This window comes from Argiope bruennichi, chromosome 7 (assembly GCF_947563725.1).
Source record: "Argiope bruennichi chromosome 7, qqArgBrue1.1, whole genome shotgun sequence".
NCBI lineage: Eukaryota > Metazoa > Arthropoda > Arachnida > Araneae > Araneidae > Argiope > Argiope bruennichi.
In genome coordinates, this window is record NC_079157.1 from 83,483,844 (window position 1) to 83,504,621 (window position 20,778).

Consider the following 20,778-nt stretch of genomic DNA (forward strand, 5'->3'; position numbering starts at 1 on the left):
TCTTTCCTCATTATGAATTTTTATAACATCGCACTATCCTTCTTACTAATGTCTTATAAACTTCACAAAATTTATCTGTGCATTTCAATTGGTTTAGTATTTCCATTAATAAATCAGGTAACAGAAAGTAGTTCGTATGAGGCGGGATATTCAATTTTTATTAACATTTTAAATACTCAATATGAAGCTGACACAATATTCAGAGATCTAAAAATGACTTCAATTGTTTGTCAATGATTTAGCCAAGTGGACTTAGCGTGCAATAATGCAACGTTTTAGTGACGAAAATTGAAAATAGAACTTACGTTCTGGATACTTCTAATATAAACGAGATTCTTCTAAAATCTGTTTTGAAATTTGTCAATGATGGATTAAACATTATGCAAAATTTTTAAAGTTAAAAAAAAACTTCCAATTAAACCAGAGTTTGTTTCTAATTCGACAAAAAACTTATGATCTTTCTTACTTAGGATAATAATAAGTAATATGTAGATTTTGCCCTTCTAAATCAAAAATTGCAAATCTGAAAAGAAAATATAGGAATTTCAGTATGCAGTCCCCGCCCCGAATTGAAATGTTTTTTTACTGATTTTTCATTTATTTTAGGTGATCCGACAGTAGTATGGCCGGTCGTAAAAAGGCAATTTTTAGTAAAAAAATTCTAATAAAGTACTCTGATTATTGAAAAAGGAAAACAAGATTAGTAAAACACGTGAGGATATCTAATAATGAAATGCAGTGTTCTACGTTCTCCTATACTCCTACGCTGACAAATTTAAATCACACTTATTCACGTGATAAAATACTGTGCACTTTTCAATTAGGCATTACCTTCTCCGTCTATGTATCGTCTGCGTGTTGATCGTTGTAGCAGCTGGTGCAGCTGCATATCTCCAAGGGACTGACGCGCTGGGCAGATGGTAATCATAGTGCACCGCTGTTTGGTACACCACATATCCGTCGTGCTGAACTTTAGGAGGACCTTCGGGCAGAAGTTCGTTGTTCGGTTCCACATCCCCATCACGCTCGTCCACAAACACCGTAGTGAAGTTGAACCGTCTGGCTTTAGTACTACTCACCAACTGATAAATGTGCTCACTGGAAGAAACAAAATACAGAAATCATAGAGTCGCAGAAAGATTTTTAAATTTTATAATTCCGATTAATTTTATTGTGTGTATTTCTATATCTGTTAATAATAAAGAAGAATATGTGTGTGTGGGGGGGGAGCTCCATAACTCCACCGTTTGATCAAGAACTACCAAATTCGGTACAAATATTATTTTTAAGGTAAATTATTAAATTTCGAGAAATTGTTTTTAAAATTTGAATTAATAAATAATTGCACCAAATTTTAGTCTTTCTCGAGATAACTTCCGAAAATATTATAACATAAAATTATTTCCACAAAAAGTGAAAAATCATAAAATAATAGCATAAAACTTTAAAATAATAATATTATCAGTAAATACAGGTTCGAAGCAGTATGGTTATTTTTTTTAGAAACGCAATCATAGCATTAGTGTTAAAGAATTTCTTTAACCCTTTCTAGGGCCGTGGGAAGTATGCTTCCCACCAAATTTATCAATCTTTGCATGAAATTATGTAGGTGGCGTAAGTTCTGACACATTCTTTTAGTAAGTCAGAAACTTAGATGCTTCAGTTCTTTATCTCAGACAAAATGCTGCATCTTGATTTGTTACTTCATTATTAATTAACCCAAATTAATTAATGAATCAAATTAAATTTATCTAATAAGCTAAATGAATCTCTTTTCTTATTCTAATTTCAAGCCTAAAAATATTTTAACATAATATTACTAGAAAAAAATGGCCCTTTAAAGGGTTAAATAACATTCGCCGAATCCTTATTGACTTTCAGAATAAATTAAATAGACTCATCAAAATTTCTTTTTTGAGAGAGAGAGGGAGAGGGGGAGGAGCGGCGCGTCGCATATTATAATTAATCAAGAATGCTAAACAAATCATTCAAAGAAAAATATGTTTATCGACACCATTTTTACTTTCTCGACACGAAATATTCAGAGTGAAAGTAGAGTAATCGTTGAAATATCCGAATTCATTGTTTTGACGAATCTCCACATTTCTGATCTCAAAGATCACATTTTTAGAATTATGTCGGTCTGTAAACACGATTACTCAAAACCGCTTTGAGCAGGACGAAGAAATTTCGGAATATAATCTTTATACCAACTTCATAGATTTCTATTACATTCTGAACGAAATCCATTCAGAGAAGTCTAACCGTCCGGCTGTCCGAATACAAGTGAACACGACAATGCTAAATAAACATAAAGAGTTTGAAAAATAAAATTTGCAACACTGGTTTAGCATCTACGATGTAGATTCTGTTCACGTTTTCTGCCAAATCTGTCAATAGCTAATTGCTTCTCACTCTGCACTTTCATATGCATGCAAATGCGATGAATCACTAAGGCGATGATTTAAATAAATGAAACTTGTCTCGCCAAATCTGTTGATTTATACTATCACAAGTTTGTAATGACAATAATTTAAAAACGCAGTGAGTTAACATATGAAATTCAGTAAGCGATTTTGTAACTTCCGTTGTTGCTCTGTGAAATTTTTTTGGTTTCAATCGACCGAGAAAAAGACGTCCAAAATGCATAATTCATTTTCTGTTTTTGTATATTAACTGCATTGTAGCGATTAATTGCCGAAGGAAATCGTTAGCGATCGCACGCCAATAGGTTCTTTAGAAACTACTTTTCAGTGACATGTAATTAATAATACAGAAATACATTTATTAGAAATTTACGGTGAGACCATTTCCGCTGTTTTAAAAAGTAATGAATGGCTAGGTATGAACTGCTTTTTCATTTCATATTTGTCTTTTTAACATCTTGAGCTATATTTGGAGCCACTCTGTTAAAAAAAAAGAGAAACATGCTTATTAGATCAGTTGCATCCGGCATAAGGTTAAACAATCACAGTCGTCGAACGCCTCCTCTTACTATTCAACGAATACGACTTGAAGTCATCTTCATCAAGTCCTCTTCAAACAAGGTCAGTGTGTAACCATCCCAACCATAAGCGTGTAGGTAGTGTATCTCGTTCAAGTCTGTGACTTCTTGTCATTGACCGCGATTTCATTTGCCTTTCATGCTAAATTCGGCTTTTCGACTTCCTGTTGCACACCTCTAGGCATCAAAGGAAGGCGTTCACTAGAAAGCCATTGAATAAAGATGCTATTAAAAGTTTATTGTGAAAGTGATTACGTTTTCCATTCAAGCCATTTGAATCTAAGTATCTATCACGGTGTGTTTTTTCGTGCTTTTTTTGTTGCGAATTTTCATTAATGAGCTTCTTTTAATTTCAAGTCTTTTTTGTCCTATCCTTAACTTTTGCAGGAACCAAAGATTTTCGCTTTGAAGGCCTGAAATGTGATGCTTATTCTGTTGCTTAATGGACTTTGCCTTTCATTTTAATAACATTCATTTTCGTATCTAATTATTAAACAAGCCAATTAAATACGAATGTTTTTAATTGGCTTGTTTTGAATGATTCAAGTAATTAATTGCCATGATGATAATTCTGCATTTTTTTTCCTATTTCTGATTTAAAAAAGAATTTAAAAACACTGCTGGTATCGAATATCAACTTAACAAGATTTTCGATATTACACTGCAAGTACACAAATTAGTATAGCGCATCTGTTTACAGTAAAGAGATATAATCCAAATTTTGAAATAACGGAGAAAGTTGTTCCAGCAAACTTTAAATTATAGACAATATTTAATTGCTTTTGAGCTGTAGTTTCTGATTTATTGTAAAATTAGCAATCTGCAGAAATTTTCTCCGATAAAAAATAATTAAAAATTCAATCATTAAAAAATCTGGATAAAAGTATGATGTCGATTGCATTGCATGCGGTCCATCATTATCGTGCAGAAAGATCATACTTCACTTATTGACCACAACAAGACATTTAATCTTTAAAAATTCAAATTCTTTCAATATATATTACTGGCGATAAAAAAATGACTTAGCTATTTTTAAGCATTTTGTAGAAATTACACATTCCATATCCCACCATGGCAATACTCTAATTAACGATGAAATAATAATTTGACTATTTTCAAACATTACGTAGTAGATTATTCACTCTATATCCCCTCATGCAAAATTCTCTAAATGAACTATGAAATAAAGGCTTGACTAATTTTGAACATTTCACATTAAATTAGGCATATTAATATTTCCTCATTCAGTTCAAAATATTCTTTTCATGTGATTACGGCTTTTCTTTTTGGATTAGATGTTTTTTTCCAAATAACTTAACACAAAGGATCTAACTTTTATTAATAAACACAATTCATTAAAAATCCAAAAGAGGCGTGTATCTCCATGTGCATGTGGCATAAGCTCAAGCGCAAGTAAACACGATAATTCAAAAATCCAATCAGCTGGAGAAATGAAATTTGGCATATAGTTTATCAAAATATTTGTAGATCATTAACTATCAAATGTTTATTCGCATCCGGCAAAGAGTCTTATTTGTTGATCTGTTTATTCGTTTGCATATGATCGTGATATCTTAAAAACTCAACAAAAGTGATAAATGAAAATTTACTACATTATTTTCAGATTAAAATTGTAGATCTGGGACGAATGTTGGTAAACAATCTAGGTAATTAAAGCGAATATCAAAATGTTCAAATACATAATCTATTCATTTCACTTTCGAAGAAGCTAAACAGAATGCACGTCATATTTTGAAAGATACGAAAAAAGGGAAAATACTCCTGCTGATTTGTGAGCTAAAATCCTGTATAATAATTTCCTACGAGAGAAAATTGTACAACAGTCTCTATTAAAAACGACAGAAAACGTTTGCAATAATTTAGCTGGAGAAAACAGCTTCAGTAGTTTAGTTTTCGACAGGAAACCTCTGGAATAGTTAGTTTTCGAGAGTAAACATCAGCAACTATTTAGATTTCAGGGTAAAAAAACAGCAACAAGCTTAGTTTTTCGGAGAAAATATCTGCAATAGTTCAGTTTTTGAGAGAAAAAAATATCTGCAGTAGCTTAGATTTCGAGAAAAAAACATCTGCAATAGTTTAGTTTTCGAGAGTAAACATCAGCAACAATTTAGCTTTCAGGGGGAAAAATAGCAACAAGCTTAGTTTTTGGGAGAAAATATCTGCAATAGTTTAGTTTTCGAGAGAAAAAAAAAAATCTGCAGTAGCTTAGATTTCGAGGAAAAAGCATCTGCAATAGTTAAGTTTTCATAATGCAGATTATATGGTGATTATTTTGATGGTCGGTACATAGAAACAGTTTTACTTCCGTTAAATTTTTCTTTTTCTGATAAAATCCAGATAAAGGCTACAGATTTAAATTTGATAAATGAAAAGAAACTACTGTTATGGTACGAATTTGGCTACATTGTTTAAACACGGACGTAAAATTTGGGCTATTTTAAAATAATAAAAGAAGCAGTTACGGGTGTGGTCATGACCTTCGAAACTACAAACTCCGTTACATTTTCAGTAGAAACGCCCACTTTTAAGGTAAAAAAAATAGAAGCGACATTTTTCACTGATTTATATCCGCTTGTCTTGAGTGATTCGATTAAATAATGTGGATTTCCCATCTGTTCGAATAGAATATTAGATCAATACAAATACCAGGCTTTTGGCGGGCATATTAATATGCTGGTGACTCCACGTGATTCAAGTCAAAAATTAATAGGTAGCTTCGCGAGTTATTCTTATGTTGAATCTAATGCATAGATTCAAAAAAGGAGTTTCACAACTTAGCATCGCTTTGGAATTACAATGAGTACTCATCATTATTCAGTTTTCATTACTCAGTTTTCCCAAACGAAATAAAAAAATAATTGGACAATTGATATTATATGAAAGACGATAGAAGAATTCCTTGAGAACATTTTTAAAAAATGGGGAGAACATTTATATAGAAAAAGATAATCCAGAAATTGCATAGTCAATTATTGAGAGTGTAGTATATTTGATTGTACATAGATAACTAGAAAAAAAGTGTATTTGTCTCCTTAAGCACTTGTTTCCAAGCTATGAATCTGATTAAAACTACATTTTTTCCAATACAAGGGATACAAGGCAGAATACAAGAGTTTGTATGATTCAGGAGAGGTTTATATTGTTATTGTTTCCAATAATGTCTGAAGAAATTAGTGTCCCCTCATAATTACGTGTTACTGATTTGTTTATCCTATTATTTTTGTCGTGGTGTCTTAAAATCCTAACATTCTTTAGGGAATTTGATGATAAACTAACTAAGGCTGCAGTAACCTGATGCTAAGGTTTCAGCATGGGGACAAAAGGGTTGCAGGTTCCACCTGATTCAGTAATAGATTTCAGTGTTAAATGGTTCCAGCTGGTGATATTATCCGTAAACTCAAAAATATCTCAAATGATCTACAGCGAAGAGCACTGAAACCAGAATCACATACTAAATGGGTGAGTTTTAGTATGCCTTTGACATGAAAATTATTTATTTGTATAAAATTTTGGATGAATTACATATACGAGAAATCACTCTGCCTATCTATCTAAGCGTAAGCGAATATGACAACTCAAAAATATGCAACATCGATTAATTTCAACGCATGATTTTCACAAACAAATTGTGGACCAAATGATTAATGACAGATCTAACTTATTCATTATACGACGCAGTCAAACACAGAACGTTTCATTATAGAAATATACGAAAAAGTTCAACTAATTACTTTCCCAGGTTCAAATAAAATATTGACTTGGCTCTGTGAGCTTATTCATTAAGTCAAAACAGTTCTTCAATATTTATTACCAGGACAATCAATCATAAGTTAACGATTAAATGTCTAATAGCCCTGTTCCATAGTATAAAAGTACACCATAAAATCATGGGGATGTATTTCTGGTTCAATAAAAATGTCGAGTTGACTGTAAGAGCCATTCCAGGTATAATGTCAAAACAGTCTGCCAATTTTTATTACAAGCATACTCAATCAATCATAAAAATTAAATGACTAATGGCAATTTCTTATTTGACTATACGTCAGAAGGCAATGTAACGAAAGAAAGTGAGACAAGATTCAGTAAGATAAATGCGATCACTCGTTCCCTCGGGCAGACTGAACAAGAATTTTTATCGCACGACAAAGAAAGTGATTGCTCTTCACGTGATCAGAATGTTATTTTGTAGCTACTTTGTTACTCTCAGGAGTGCCCCATTACAGAGCTTCCAATTAGAAGATTAATTTTCAATTAAAAAAAATGACAAAAATAATACTACATACCATATAAATAAAAAAATAAAATAATACCATATACCATACCAATATTCTCGCATGATGCAATTCGACAAATTTTGTGTTCTAAGGATCTGCAATTCTAGTTATAAAATTATATGCTAAATTTTATATATGTAGTTCGTAGCGTTTTTGGATTTCCATTTTTAACGGCAAGCGAACAGGTAGTTTTCTTTTTGGCAGTTTTTTTTCTCTAAAATTTGATACATTCATACACTTTTTGTATAAAGATAACAATATTTTTATAGCTCATTCTTTAGCCCAGTTTTATTTTTATAAATCATTCCATTTTCAAGGAACAACAAACCGATAACAAATTTAAATTCAAAATTTGTTATTTTAGAGTCAATGAATTCTAAAAGTTAGCGATTTATCAAAATCTGTAAGTTGACTTTTTAGATGATTACAATGTTTTCTCTTTTTAGTCTACTTATTCATTAAGTTAAAAATAGTTTAAGAAACTAAATTCATTCTGGAAGGCTTCCGATTCACTTTCCTAAACGGATTACAAAAATGTACATGCTATTTGAGAAAAAATGTTTTGTAAAGTTATTTTTGTAATATCAGTAGTGTATCTGAAAATCAGATTTAGAATTGAAAACAGTTTTCTTTTATTTTTATACAAAGTAACAAATGGACGGTTCCTGAAAGAAAACAGTCTTGGTTGAAATTAGGGGTTATTTCAATCGTTGCCATCAAAGGCACAAATGTATATTTAAAATGAAAATAAGAGGGTTAGATTTACATCCCAAACTGAAGCTTCGCGAAGGGTATTATGGGACGAACGAAACAGTTCCTATCCGTGGTCAGATGTTGACTTTCAAACTTTAAGTAAACCCTTATTTCCCATCAATAAGAGCACATTTGAATTATTCGAATTATTATTTATTAATTATTAAGTATTTAGAATTTTCAATCTTGAACAACAGTAAATAAACAACAAAAAATTATTACACATCGCATGGCATGAATGATCTTAAGATTTTTACTGAATGTTATCATATAAACCAAATATTTTTAGCCTGCTTCAAGCATTGTGAAACAAATAAAACAGCAGTATGGGCTCTTTACAATTGATAAAGAAAATAAAGACATTTTTCCTTACTCTGGATAATTGCGCACACCTTTGCAGATGGTTCTTCCAGTATCTGGGCAGTACTGAGGTCCTGGAACAAACTTATGCTTGGACTGTGGTTTGGGGAATGTATAGTCCGTGTAATAGTAGCTGCTGCTAGTATAAGCTCGCCATCGAGGAGGGCTAGATGCCACCAAAGGTATCCATAGAATAGCGGTCAAGAAACCACCCACCTGACGGAAAGAAAGGACAAAAAGTTATTTTAAATTATTCTTTCTTTTACAAATATAAAGTAACTAGTTTAATGCTTTCAAAGATACGAGCTACAACATAAAACCCAAAATGTTTTAACTCAATATGGTTATCCTTATGTAGCAACATGTGATGATTCTTTACATATTGTTTCAAAGCTCGCAAATTCCCAAACACCAAAGTTCATTCTGAATTGATAATCGGACACATGCACAATGTTCTATGTAGTTTTAGTACATTTTCTGAAGTGCAGAAAACTTTAATGCTAATAAGTCGATTTGAAGTTTACTAGCCATATATAACTGGTGAGAACGCATGTGTGTAATTGTTGCCAAGCTGAAAAAAAGTATTGCTATGCGTTATTCTACAATAACAATAATCTGAAAAGTAAATTTATTCTTTCGAACAATATCTTCCGAGTTACGCAAAGTATCGAGTAATTTTTTTCTTATGAAGTGAATTATTTGATGAATCGTCATTTCTCATTTTTTCAAATGCGAATAATACAAAAAAAAGTATTATAATCGATAAAAAAATTCAAACTCTAGATTCTGACGAACTTCAATGCTTCAGATTTCCGCGAGTCCAAAAACGCAATTTTTTGGATTATGCGTCTATCTATGAACATGGTAACTAAAAAATGAAATTAATTAGGGCGGTGAAATTTCGTATGTAGTAATAACAAAAAATTCGTAGAACGCCATTGAAAAGTGAATGAAATCCGTCGGAGCAAAGTACGTTCGTCCGCATGTGTGAAAAACCAATAATTAAAAAGCGATATTTGTATGAAATTTGATATGCAGAATTTTCATCAGAATTGTAAATTTCTATCAAAGTTTTTCTATCAAAGTAAACTAAATCTCTGAAAGATGAAAAACATATTTTGGTCTGTATATTTTCCCTTATAGAGATATGGTCTTTCAAAAAGCAGTGTCTTTGCTTACCAAATTTTATTTACCAATCTTTGGCTAAAATTATAGTTTGTACTAACTTTTGGATCCAATTGGTGAAACAGAAGATGTCCAAAATTTATAATTAGTTTTCTGCATTATATTCCAAAGCACTAAACGCGCCAAATGGCGTTACTACAAGCGGGAATCGGAGGGAGGGGGGTCACTCACGTTTATGAATTGTCAAGACTTTCGAGAGTCGCTTTAAGCATTAAACTATTTAACGTCTTGGATAAGTAACAGTTTTGTTTCGCCTTTTTGTCCTAGATAAAAAAAATGTCCAAAATTTAAATTAAAATCGTCCGTACTTTATTTGTCAATAAATAGTTCATTTAATGATTAGAGATTAAATGTCTCAATTATACAATTTTTGAAAAATTCACATTTTGTACTTATACTGCACGTAGAGTTTGTGAACTCTAATATGATACACGTCCATTATTAATTAAATGAAAAAAAAAACAATTAAAAGTAAAAGTAAAAAGCTTTTTTCACGGCTATAAAAGTGCTTATAAATTTCATTTTTTAAATTTTTTTAATATTTATTCATTTGCCTTTATTTATTTTTCGGATTTTGTTAAATATCTTCTATACTTCTCTGTATTTCACCTCATCTAATATTCTGGAGTACAGCAAAACTTTAATTATCAAAATTAATAGAAATCGTCATTTCAGATAGATGATTGAAAACATCATTAATAGAGACTAAATTCTAAATGAATGGCGCGCTCTCTCTCTTTCAATAAGGTTTCTCAATACTTTTGTTATTGGAAAACATTATTTCTGCAATTTCTATTTTTCCTAATATTATCTTTATCCTTGAAATTATAAAAAATAGATCAGCAAATATCTATCACGTATGCCCAACCCATTATCCGAGAAATTCTTCCTTGGAATTACAAGAAGAAAACAAGAGGAAAAAAACACATGGCACATTAGAAGGGCCGTTAAAAAATCCATTTTTGATAAGTAAGGTCAACAGATCACTGATAACGGGACTTTAATGTTACTGTCTGTATTGCATTTTCTCAGTGACTTTTTAAGGGTATTTTCAAAAGAATATTTTACTTTCTTCAACAGCGCAAAACGTTCAATATGTTCACGGTGCCAATTTTCCCTATAAGAATGCAAGGAATTTCCACACATCTCTATTGAAATGTTTACAAATGAAACTTTGTTTTTTGCTCTAAATAACAGGTTGATTAATAAGAAAAATCCTTTCTATATTCAGCTTTTACAAAAATATACATCCTGGCAAAAAGCTCTAATGACAGATTTTGCATCCTTTTCTTAAAAAATTCGCTGAATTTATTAAAATTTTTTTTTGTGGTCTCTTCTAAAATGCCTCGCTTACTCTCCAAAAAAGGTACAAATCTGCATAAAAAGGAGGCAGAGGTTGAACAAAGCCAAGAACTTCATTTTTAAAAAACCACAAATGAGTATTTTGTGTTTTACGCTATATTGAAGAAATCCAAATATGCATTTCGGATGCCTTTTTTTGACTAACTGAAAGACAAATTTGAAATAAAAGTATAATTTAAAAACAAAATCACATGACAAACTTCACTTATCTAAGATGTTACGTTTCTGAATATTCTCATTCGCATTCATGGAAAAGTGCAGACTGACAAATGGCTAATCCGTTGACGGATTTGGTTCAAAATATGACCTGGAACAGCATTTTTGATTCTAAAATTGTATGCCAAATTCTATTTATCTAGTTCTTTGTATCTGTGTTAACTTGGATAGACAGACTGTGTTAACTTGTGTTAACTTTGTTAATTACTGTGTTAACTTGGATAGACAGACATGCAAACTTCTTGTAAAAACATTTTGTTCAAAATTCAACAACAACAAAAAAAAAATCAATAAATTAGATGTAACAACTACACACTAATTTTTACCAGCCTAGATTAAAGCATTTTTGAATCGCCGGGCTCATAGATAGACATAATTCGGAAAATGCATATCAGGGAACGTGAAGATCTAGGTCGAACTTTTTTTGACGATTAAATATTTTCTTTCAATATATTTCGTTTGCGAGAAAGTAAAAAAAAAAAAAAAGTCGATTATAATTATAATTATTCGATAATATTATAATTCGATTATGTATATTCGATTATTCGATAATATTATAATTCGATTATGTATATTCGATTATTCGATAATATTATAATTCGATTATGTATATTCGATTATTCGATAATATTATAATTCGATTATGTATATTCGATTATTCGATAATAATTCGATTTTCAACTACCAACGTGTTGAAAATAATCACAACTGCAATAAACTTAGACCATCGTGGTTGTGCATCTAGTCAGTTTACTTATTAATGAACACATAGTTCTAAAATCTGGCAAGAGGCTATAGGATGAAATACTCTGGGCACACACAACAAATGCTTCTTTTGGGCATGGTCCATTTGTTGTTGATCCTGCTGAGTTGAGCAGCTGTCCACATCCCTGACCTTCTCACTGTTGATATCGGTTAACAAACAAGCGAGCTTGACTTTGCAAGCATACCGCTGGTTTCTGTGGTTGAATATTTTTAATTTTAAAAAATATATGCTTACGTGATAGCTTTTTTTTTCCTTTCTGAAAGGGCGTGTCAATAACAACGAACTGCACCTTCAACCTTCATAGGAACTGGTTCAAAATTCGCAAGTTATTTGAAAGAATTAATTGAAAAAAATTCCACATCTGGAATGTATGCCACCCAAACATCAACAAGTTCAGAGTATTATCAGCAGGTATAAAAGCTTTGTTGACAGAATGTTTTTGTTGTTGTTGTTGACTCGTTATAATAGTAGCATTCTTGATTCAGCTTCTTCAGTATTATCTTACTTTTAATGTCTTGCAAATAAAAACAGAAACAAGTATGTCATTCAAACACTTTTCTAGTTTTTCACTATAAAATAAGAATTATACGAGATTTAATACTCAAAAGTAAGTTTAGTGCATCAATTGTTAAGCTTGCAATATCAAAGAGTTTTTAACTGATATCTTTTTTTTCAGTATTAAAATTTTAAGAGGGTTCTTATAGTTTACAATTATTGGATTAAGTGATGGTATGTGATTGAATGGAAGAATACATGGCATCATAGCTTTAATATTTACTTTTCATTCCTCTATTATGGTGTGTTAATTAAGGCAAAATGGCTACAGCGTGTTCAGTTGAGGGAAGAATCAAAAGTTTAAAGAGCAACAAGTGTATTAATTAAGCCTTAAAAATCCACCTTAATAAAAAAACAAGAATGCCCTAAGAGCCTGGAACTGCGGGGTGCCATGAAAATGCTGTTGCAAGCTTTTAAAATAGAAAAAGGTGGTGTTGCTACAAGCTTAACAAATACGCCATAACAATAAAACAGATAAACACCGAGCGGTACCACACCCCTTAGGACTCTATCGATGACTTTTGATTCTAAAATTGTAAATTAAATTCAAAATATCGGCAGAGAAAGGCTACAAAGCTTCCTTATTCTATGTTGATGTGCTTCATTGCGCATGTCTACACACGTCTTTTAATTGTTACAGACAAAAAAAGACAGAGAGATAAATTCTTCGATGCAATAAATAAATTAAAACCGCAAGCAAGCATCTGAAGAAGCACACCGAAAACAAATGAGTTTCAATGAGAAAATTAATGCTACAGAAACCCAAGCTTATGAAAAAATTTGCTATGACTCAAAACCAGCTATAATTATCTTTCAGTTACGTATTTGAACACCATCCTATCACAGCCAAATGTTAATTTGCCTCGAAGTAGATCTGCAGACAAAAATTGCGACTAACACATTTAGTTGATAAAGCATACGAGGAAGAGGCCAGGAAAATAAAAAGTCCAAAGTACGTGAGGCCAGTGGAGGTCACTGGATTGGCGTCGTGCTTGTCAAAGGGGGCGCTATCTGTTAAGCCTCAAGAGCACACGGCCGTCCATCTGTCGACGGCAGAGATACAGCGGACTGACCTCAAGTTGAAAAATAAATAAGACAGCCAAGAAGAAGAAGCAAAGAAAGCTCTCGGTTTACACCGAAATGTTTTATTTTTACAGTCGTGTGGGTCTTTGACTCGTCGCGAGTTTATTTACATAACCATTCGTCATTTTAATGAAGCGTCTATCTGCCGACAGTTGCTATCTCAGGACTCAGCGTCTCCATATCTAATCCTTCGGTGGTGAGAGTAAATTTAATGGTTATTTAAAGTGTTTGGGAACAACAAACTTCTTTATTGGTTTAATACATAGTTGAAGTCTTTATCTGAGTAAGGTAGTCAGCTTCAAGGGTTTAATTTAAACTGGGAAGTTAATAAATTTAGGAGCCATGTTGTTGACTCCAAGAAAATAGATGACCCTTTTTTTTTACCAAAGAAAACAAACAAAAACTATTTGCAAACAAAATGATACAAAAATATCTTGAATGCTATTGTTGTACTCTTTCGTTTGGCAAAGTAAGGCTCAAAAACTGAATTCACACATCTAACTTATTTTAAGAGTAGAGTAACCAAAGCACAGGATATATGACTGTAATGGCATTGCAAGGTCTAATGACACTCGATGCAGAATTTTTACGTTCCAGCTGTCACGTTCACCAACGTATAAATTATAATTTATTGAAAAAGCAATTTTTTTCTATTCATTTGGTTAAATAAAGTAGGCGTAATGTTAATTATTTTAAAAACTATTGCTGAAAAATTACATAAAATGCATTTTTTGTTAATAAGTCAATTTCTTTTTTTTATAGTGATAGTATCTAGTATGTAATTTCGATATTATTATAATACATTTTAATGAAAACTCAATAGTTTACTGGCTTCATACTCCAGACTCTTGTCCAACAAACTGTACTTTAACTTGATAGAATATATTCTTTGTAACCCTTTTGTCTTGCAGATGTTGAAATTACTTCCTTAAAATCAATACTTTTAACTATATTATTTTCAGTTGACAAAATGACTAAACTAGAGAGTCGTGCTTGGTTCATAATCTATCTGGGATAATTTTAAATTAGTTTGATTTTCTAAGAAACTCCTCTCGCATGATGCAATAAAAACACTTTAAGTCAAGATAATTCTTTAAAAAAACTTTTAAAATGAGATTGGAAAACGAAGTCAGAAAATTCATATTCAACGTCAAACTGTAAAATAATTGATAAAAATTTTAAGCAACCGAGAAAAACCGAATTTTAACCGAGAAACTCTTCTTTCGGAACACTGACTTTTAATCTTCTTGGACATGGAATTTCTGTAAAGATACCATATACAAAAAGTTCGCGGTCATTTGCAGCCAAGCTTTGTACAAATTTGGAAAGTTAAGTTTCCGAGGTTTTGATCAGACTCCTAAGATTTGTAAGTACAAATCAATCTGATTTACATTCCGTGCCTTGTGCCAATTTCTTGCTGAAACCCATCAATGAACTATATTTTCAGTTCTTGACCAGCTGCTGCTCTTCTGTAGCCTTCTCTCCAAGTATAAGTTTCTTCTTTCTAACAGTTCTTTGTACTACAAATGCATATCTTTTCACATCTGTCTTTTGTAAATTTCAGCTCTTTCTCAACATATTTCTTTCTATCATTTTAATAACCTTTATACTTTTAATTTTGAAAACAGACGACACGAAATTTATCTGAAGAATTTGTAAATACTTTTGAATGTGTTCGTTTTCTTCTAAATTATAATTTCTTCAACAGAAAAAGCACAAAAGAGAAAAAAAACACACACATGGCAGGCAATAGAGTTTTAGCTGTTCTTCCGGTTTCGATCATATCTAAAGAATCAAATAGTTCGTCAATGGCACTGACGAACTAGCACTTTTAAACTGATTTTTTAAAGCACTTATAGGCTTAACAGTTTCATAATGAGCATCCCTCCTTATTTCTGAAAGCCACTTAGCTGAACTTCTACATTTGTCAGAAGGATTGTCTAAATGTGCATAAAAACTCAGAAAAATACTACAACTTTATATGATCTCAAAAAATCCTATATGATGGAACTGATATGAAAAGGCAGGCCCCATACAGATAGAGAGAGTGATTTGTATAAGGTATAGAAGCTAATTAATTACAGCAATATTCTTTGTCCGCAATGTAATGCAGTTATAAGGACCCATGTAAAAAATATGATATGCTATTTTAGGTAACAAATCCGCCAATTTTTTTGCCATCCTCGGAGCTAGTATCTGGTGCGATCTGCACTCATAGTACCCACCTTCCTAAGATATTGGTTCAAGGGAATATTACATTTTTTTAATTGTCAGAATCGTCATCTTCTTGTTTTAAAAATGTGAACTATTCGTAATTTTATTTTTTACGGTTCTCCCCAAGACTAACAACAAAACATCGACACGCTTACTAAAGTTCCAAAACAAAATTATCGACAAAATAATGAGCTAATAAACACACGTCAGCAAAAGAACTTACATATTTCAAACACAAGGATGTTCACAAACATGTGTTAAAGTTTTAAAAAAGTAGAAAGCAAATAAGACATTTAAATTAATGCTATAACCATGATGGAAATTACTTACAAAATAAGAAGCTTTCAAATTAGCTTCAGCAGCATGTACGTTTAGTGATATTACAGCGAGTTTTAAATTAATATGAGAAATATTTTCATATGGAACTCTTAATTTTGAGTCGTAGTTAAATCAGAACGACGACATTTGATCCTGAAACGCTCATGTAGAAAATTTCATCAAATTGTTGAAATTTTCTACATGAGCATGTCGAACAAAAATTGTAAATTTCTATGAAAGACCTAAAACATTCATCAGAGCGACGACATTTGATCTTAAAACGCTCATGTATAAAATTTCATCAAAATCGAACAAAAATTGTGCATTTATATGAAAGACCTAAAACATTCATCTTTACATAAATAGATACTCTTATATGGCTTAACATCTGAAGGAAAAAATAATAAGCATTTTTATTAACATTTTTAGCGACATTTTATATTAAACGTTGAAAGCTCAGAAACTAAGATAAATACCAATGAATTATTAAGGTTCAGTTATTATAACAAACTATTTTTAACCTTTATATTATTGATTTTTTAGTTGACATTGATTTGTTAGTATATTATTTAACATTATGACCAACTCTATTCAATAATTAAATGTCAAATTAATATTTACTTAATTCAATTTTGATTCAAAATGAGTATCGCCATCTTGGAGTGAAATTGGAGAAAGAAACTGATTTCGCAATTCCAAAAAAATTTGCTTTTTAGTTTTTTTTATTTGCTAAAAAATATGTTTTTATAAAATACTAGTCGCCTTTGATTACCATATGGTTCACCGAAATATTAGTTATATTTAATTCAGTTGAATCGTTAAGATAAAACTTCATGTCCATAATTTTATCAAATTGTCATTCATTAAAACCGTGTTATTTTAATAGAATTGGGATTGTTCTGTTCATTATACATATTCATTTTTCTAACGGAGACCAATTCTATAACATCATATCGCTATTATATCCAACTCATCTCAAAATTTAGAGGTAACGTAACGTCATTTTTAATCCGTTCTGTAAACTACATAGATATTAAAAACCTTTGATGAAACAATGAAAATGATTTCAGTTTTATTTACTACAACGAAAATATTGTGAAATGTTCTTGAAAAAATGTTTTATGTTAATAAGTTAATTAAATCAACCAAACTAGCATCATAGAAAAGAAACAAGTGTAAATATATTCGCACCAAATTTGGAAGCTCTAGGTCAAACATTTTGGAATCTATAACGTCCACACACACACACACACACACACACACACACACACACACACACACACACACACACACACACACACACACACACACACACACACACACACACACACACACACACACACACACACACACACCTTTATTATAAGAAAAGATTTTAACGAAAAAGAGCTGCGAATATCTGTATATTAAAATCAATTCGTTTGTAAAAGAGTAAGTAACTTCTGAAATTATTTGTTACGAAGTAAGGAAGATCTTATCATTTAATCTACATATAATATGATGATAATTGTTTGAATGCTTTATAATACAAATCTACAGTTTTTGTCCAATCTTATAGAAATTTGGGACACATGCACGTCAAAACAACAAAAGAGTTAGAGTTAATTTCTCAAAGTCTAAAATTAATTAGCGTTTAGCGTATAAATTAATTAGAAATTAGTTTTCGATACATTTACAATATATCTTCAGAAAATATTATCTCGTAAAAATGCTATGTGTGAAAATTTTTTTTTATGTCATTGATTCCATTTCCATACAATTCTTTCTCCGATTTTAATACTTTTAAAAATTTAATATGATTCAAAATGTTCAATAGTGTTTTTAGTTTTGTGTCGAAATTCAAAGTAACTTCGTTGTTTTATCAAACTGTTTTAATCGCATTCTTTGCCAAATCAGGATGAATGGATTTCTCTCGCATACTCTCTAAAAAAAGATGTTATTCTCCCCACAAGACATTTTGGGCCTTGAGAAAAGTCGTGAACGTCACGAGTGCTCATATTTTCAGTTCTAGATTTTCTCATAAGAGTGTTTTCTGCTTCCTATTATAGTGACGAAAATCGAGTATGCATTTTGAAGATTTTTTTTCCGTTTCAACGAAATTAAAATTCGATACTCAATTACAATTTTAGTACCCAGATCAAATATAAAATTTCATCTGTTTAAATCATTGCTCGCGAAAAGATAAGATTAATAGACGATCAAACGTAATTCAAAATTTAATAAAGATCTATACTTTAAATGCTTAAACTGTGTACCTAAATCGTTGCCTTTTTGAGTTATCTTGTTAACATACAGACGAAAGTATAGACCGATGGATGGTCAATACCATGGCGGATTCGGCTCAAAATTTGGCACGGATCTAGATTTTAGATGCTAAATATATGCTCCAAATTTTATTCGTCTCATTCTTTACAATTTGAAATTATTGTGCTTATTTTTACTTGGGCAAACAGACTCTCTGTAGATAGAGTTTGTTCAAAATTTGAAGGTAATCTATAAATTTAGTGCAAACACCAATTGCCAAATTTCGTCTATTTAACTCAAAACATTTTTTAATTATCGTACTATCAGATGACATAATTCCAAAACTGTGCTTTTCGGACTCGGAGAGATGCGAAATATGGAAATTCGTCAACATTTCAAGTTACAATTTTCGACGGCTGCAACACTCTTCAAAACGAGACAGTAAAAGATTCTTTTCGGTCATTAACACCGACGTAGGAGTTTTACTTCCGCTTTTATTTCATGTCTCGTACTTTTCAATTCGCACTTCTATTGAATTTATATTTTACACTCCTGTCAATTAATAAGGTTAATAAAATAATAAATGTGTTCCATATCAGTAGTTTAGAAAATAAGAAAGCTAATATTCCGGGTAAACAATCTGATAGCCAAAGTGACTAGTCGCAGACAATAGAAATAAGTGTTGAAAGAACAGTCTTTTTTATAGGGTATAAAAAAATTTAAAGTTTTATAAAACGGTTCGTCTCGCATTCTTTGAAGATGAAATCACAACTTTTGCGTCGCCTCAAATCACTGTAAGTCTAAAGAAGGACATCATTTTTTTTTAATTTTAGAAAGTTTTCAGTAATCTAGTTTATTTTCTCTTTATACAAAACTACGCAAAACGTATATCCAATCTAATTACAATTATCTTAAGAAAACTGTTAAAATTTTTCTACACTCATTGGATAAATAAATTTGTTGTCGGACTTCCGACTTCTCACTGGGCAAACAGATTAAGCATTCATTTCTGTCGCTTATTTGCATCTGTTTTTACGCTCTCGTATGCAAAGAGTATTGTAATTTTTCGCGATTTTGATAAATCATATAAGACGTCCTTGAGCAAAAAAAAAAAAAAAAAAAACCGAATTATTCCTAATGAATACAATGATTCAATGACTTATGGAATTGAGTGTACAATATTTAGCATGTAGTTTTGATACTAAAATTAAAATGTTGTGTTTATGAATGTTTAGTTTAGTTTGGTTATTTTAATGTCGCGTTTTAAGCGCCATTTTGTAATGAATAAATGACGTCTAACAGAGAAAAGATTTTAAAAAATCTTCAGGAGCATGTTCGAGTCAATTAAAAATGTACTCAAATGTCTTCATCTTTTAACTCACTGTTTAAAGTTACAGTTCCGCTCCTAAACAAATCTAATGGCAATTAAAATATGGCTTATAACAACTATCTGCGCCTATAACACGACAAAATTAATTCAATATCTAAATAAAATTCACTGATTCCGAATTCCACAATTCGAAAGAGGAAGCTATTCTTCTAAGATATAAAACACTATGTCATTTTTACCAAACTTTACAGAAACGCAACATAAACATGTTCGATTTGCATCTAGCTCGGTTTAGTTTAGCTATATTATTGTCTCGTTTGGAAAAACCATGAGCATTTTAGAGCAGACCCCGTAATTTTGAACTCCGGTTAGACAAAAGGGATGGCATCCCTGTCTACTCTTCCGCTACAAACACGAGTAATGGGACGTTTAGTCCACGGCGTCATATTTAACATGCACCAAAAAGATCATATGGGAAAACAATGCCGAAAGAAAATATTAGATGACCGCAAATCATTAAATTTTGCTACAATCCAATAAAAATTTTTTTAAACAAAATGTGAAGTTTGTGATCCTATATCTGCATAATGTTTAGGAATACTGAGGTTAAAATTAAGCATTAAAATCAGATTGGTTATGTACAAACAGAAAAAAAATGCAGAATAAGATACAATACAGAATAAGATGAAGATTTTAGTGTTCTCTGTACGTGAGTTCAGAAATATTTTGATTACACTCATTGTTCATGGGCATAAAAATAAACAGACGCAAAAAAAAAAAAAAAAAAAAAATGATAGACGCCAAAGGAGCATTACGAATATCTGTAGATAATTCTTATATAAAAAGACGTTACTTGACATGAAAGAAAGAATATGCTTAAAAATGCTTAGAATATGAAATGAACGAATATAAATAATACTGTTCAATATGGAAAAAGGAGTGTGGTAACATAAAAGTGTGTGAATTATTCTGGAAGAGGAAAGCAGAAATCCGTGACAATTATTATAAATAAATATTCATTGAGGTAACAAAAATTATGGATTAGCAAAATGCAATAACATGAAATATATAAATAAGCAATGCAGTAAGTTTC

The 20,778-nt window shown here is 31.2% G+C and overlaps 1 protein-coding gene across 1 annotated transcript in view; it reads right to left on the reverse strand.

The window, feature by feature from the left end:
• LOC129976294 (uncharacterized) overlaps positions 1 to 20,778 on the reverse strand; it is a 64,622-nt gene that overhangs the window by 12,835 nt on the left and 31,009 nt on the right. The window contains exons 2-3 of the mRNA XM_056089786.1: positions 8,426 to 8,628; positions 832 to 1,098 (exon numbers count right to left, since the gene is read on the reverse strand). Of these exons, the coding sequence (XP_055945761.1) occupies positions 832 to 1,098; positions 8,426 to 8,628 (470 nt within the window). The remainder of the gene's footprint in view (positions 1 to 831; positions 1,099 to 8,425; positions 8,629 to 20,778) is intronic.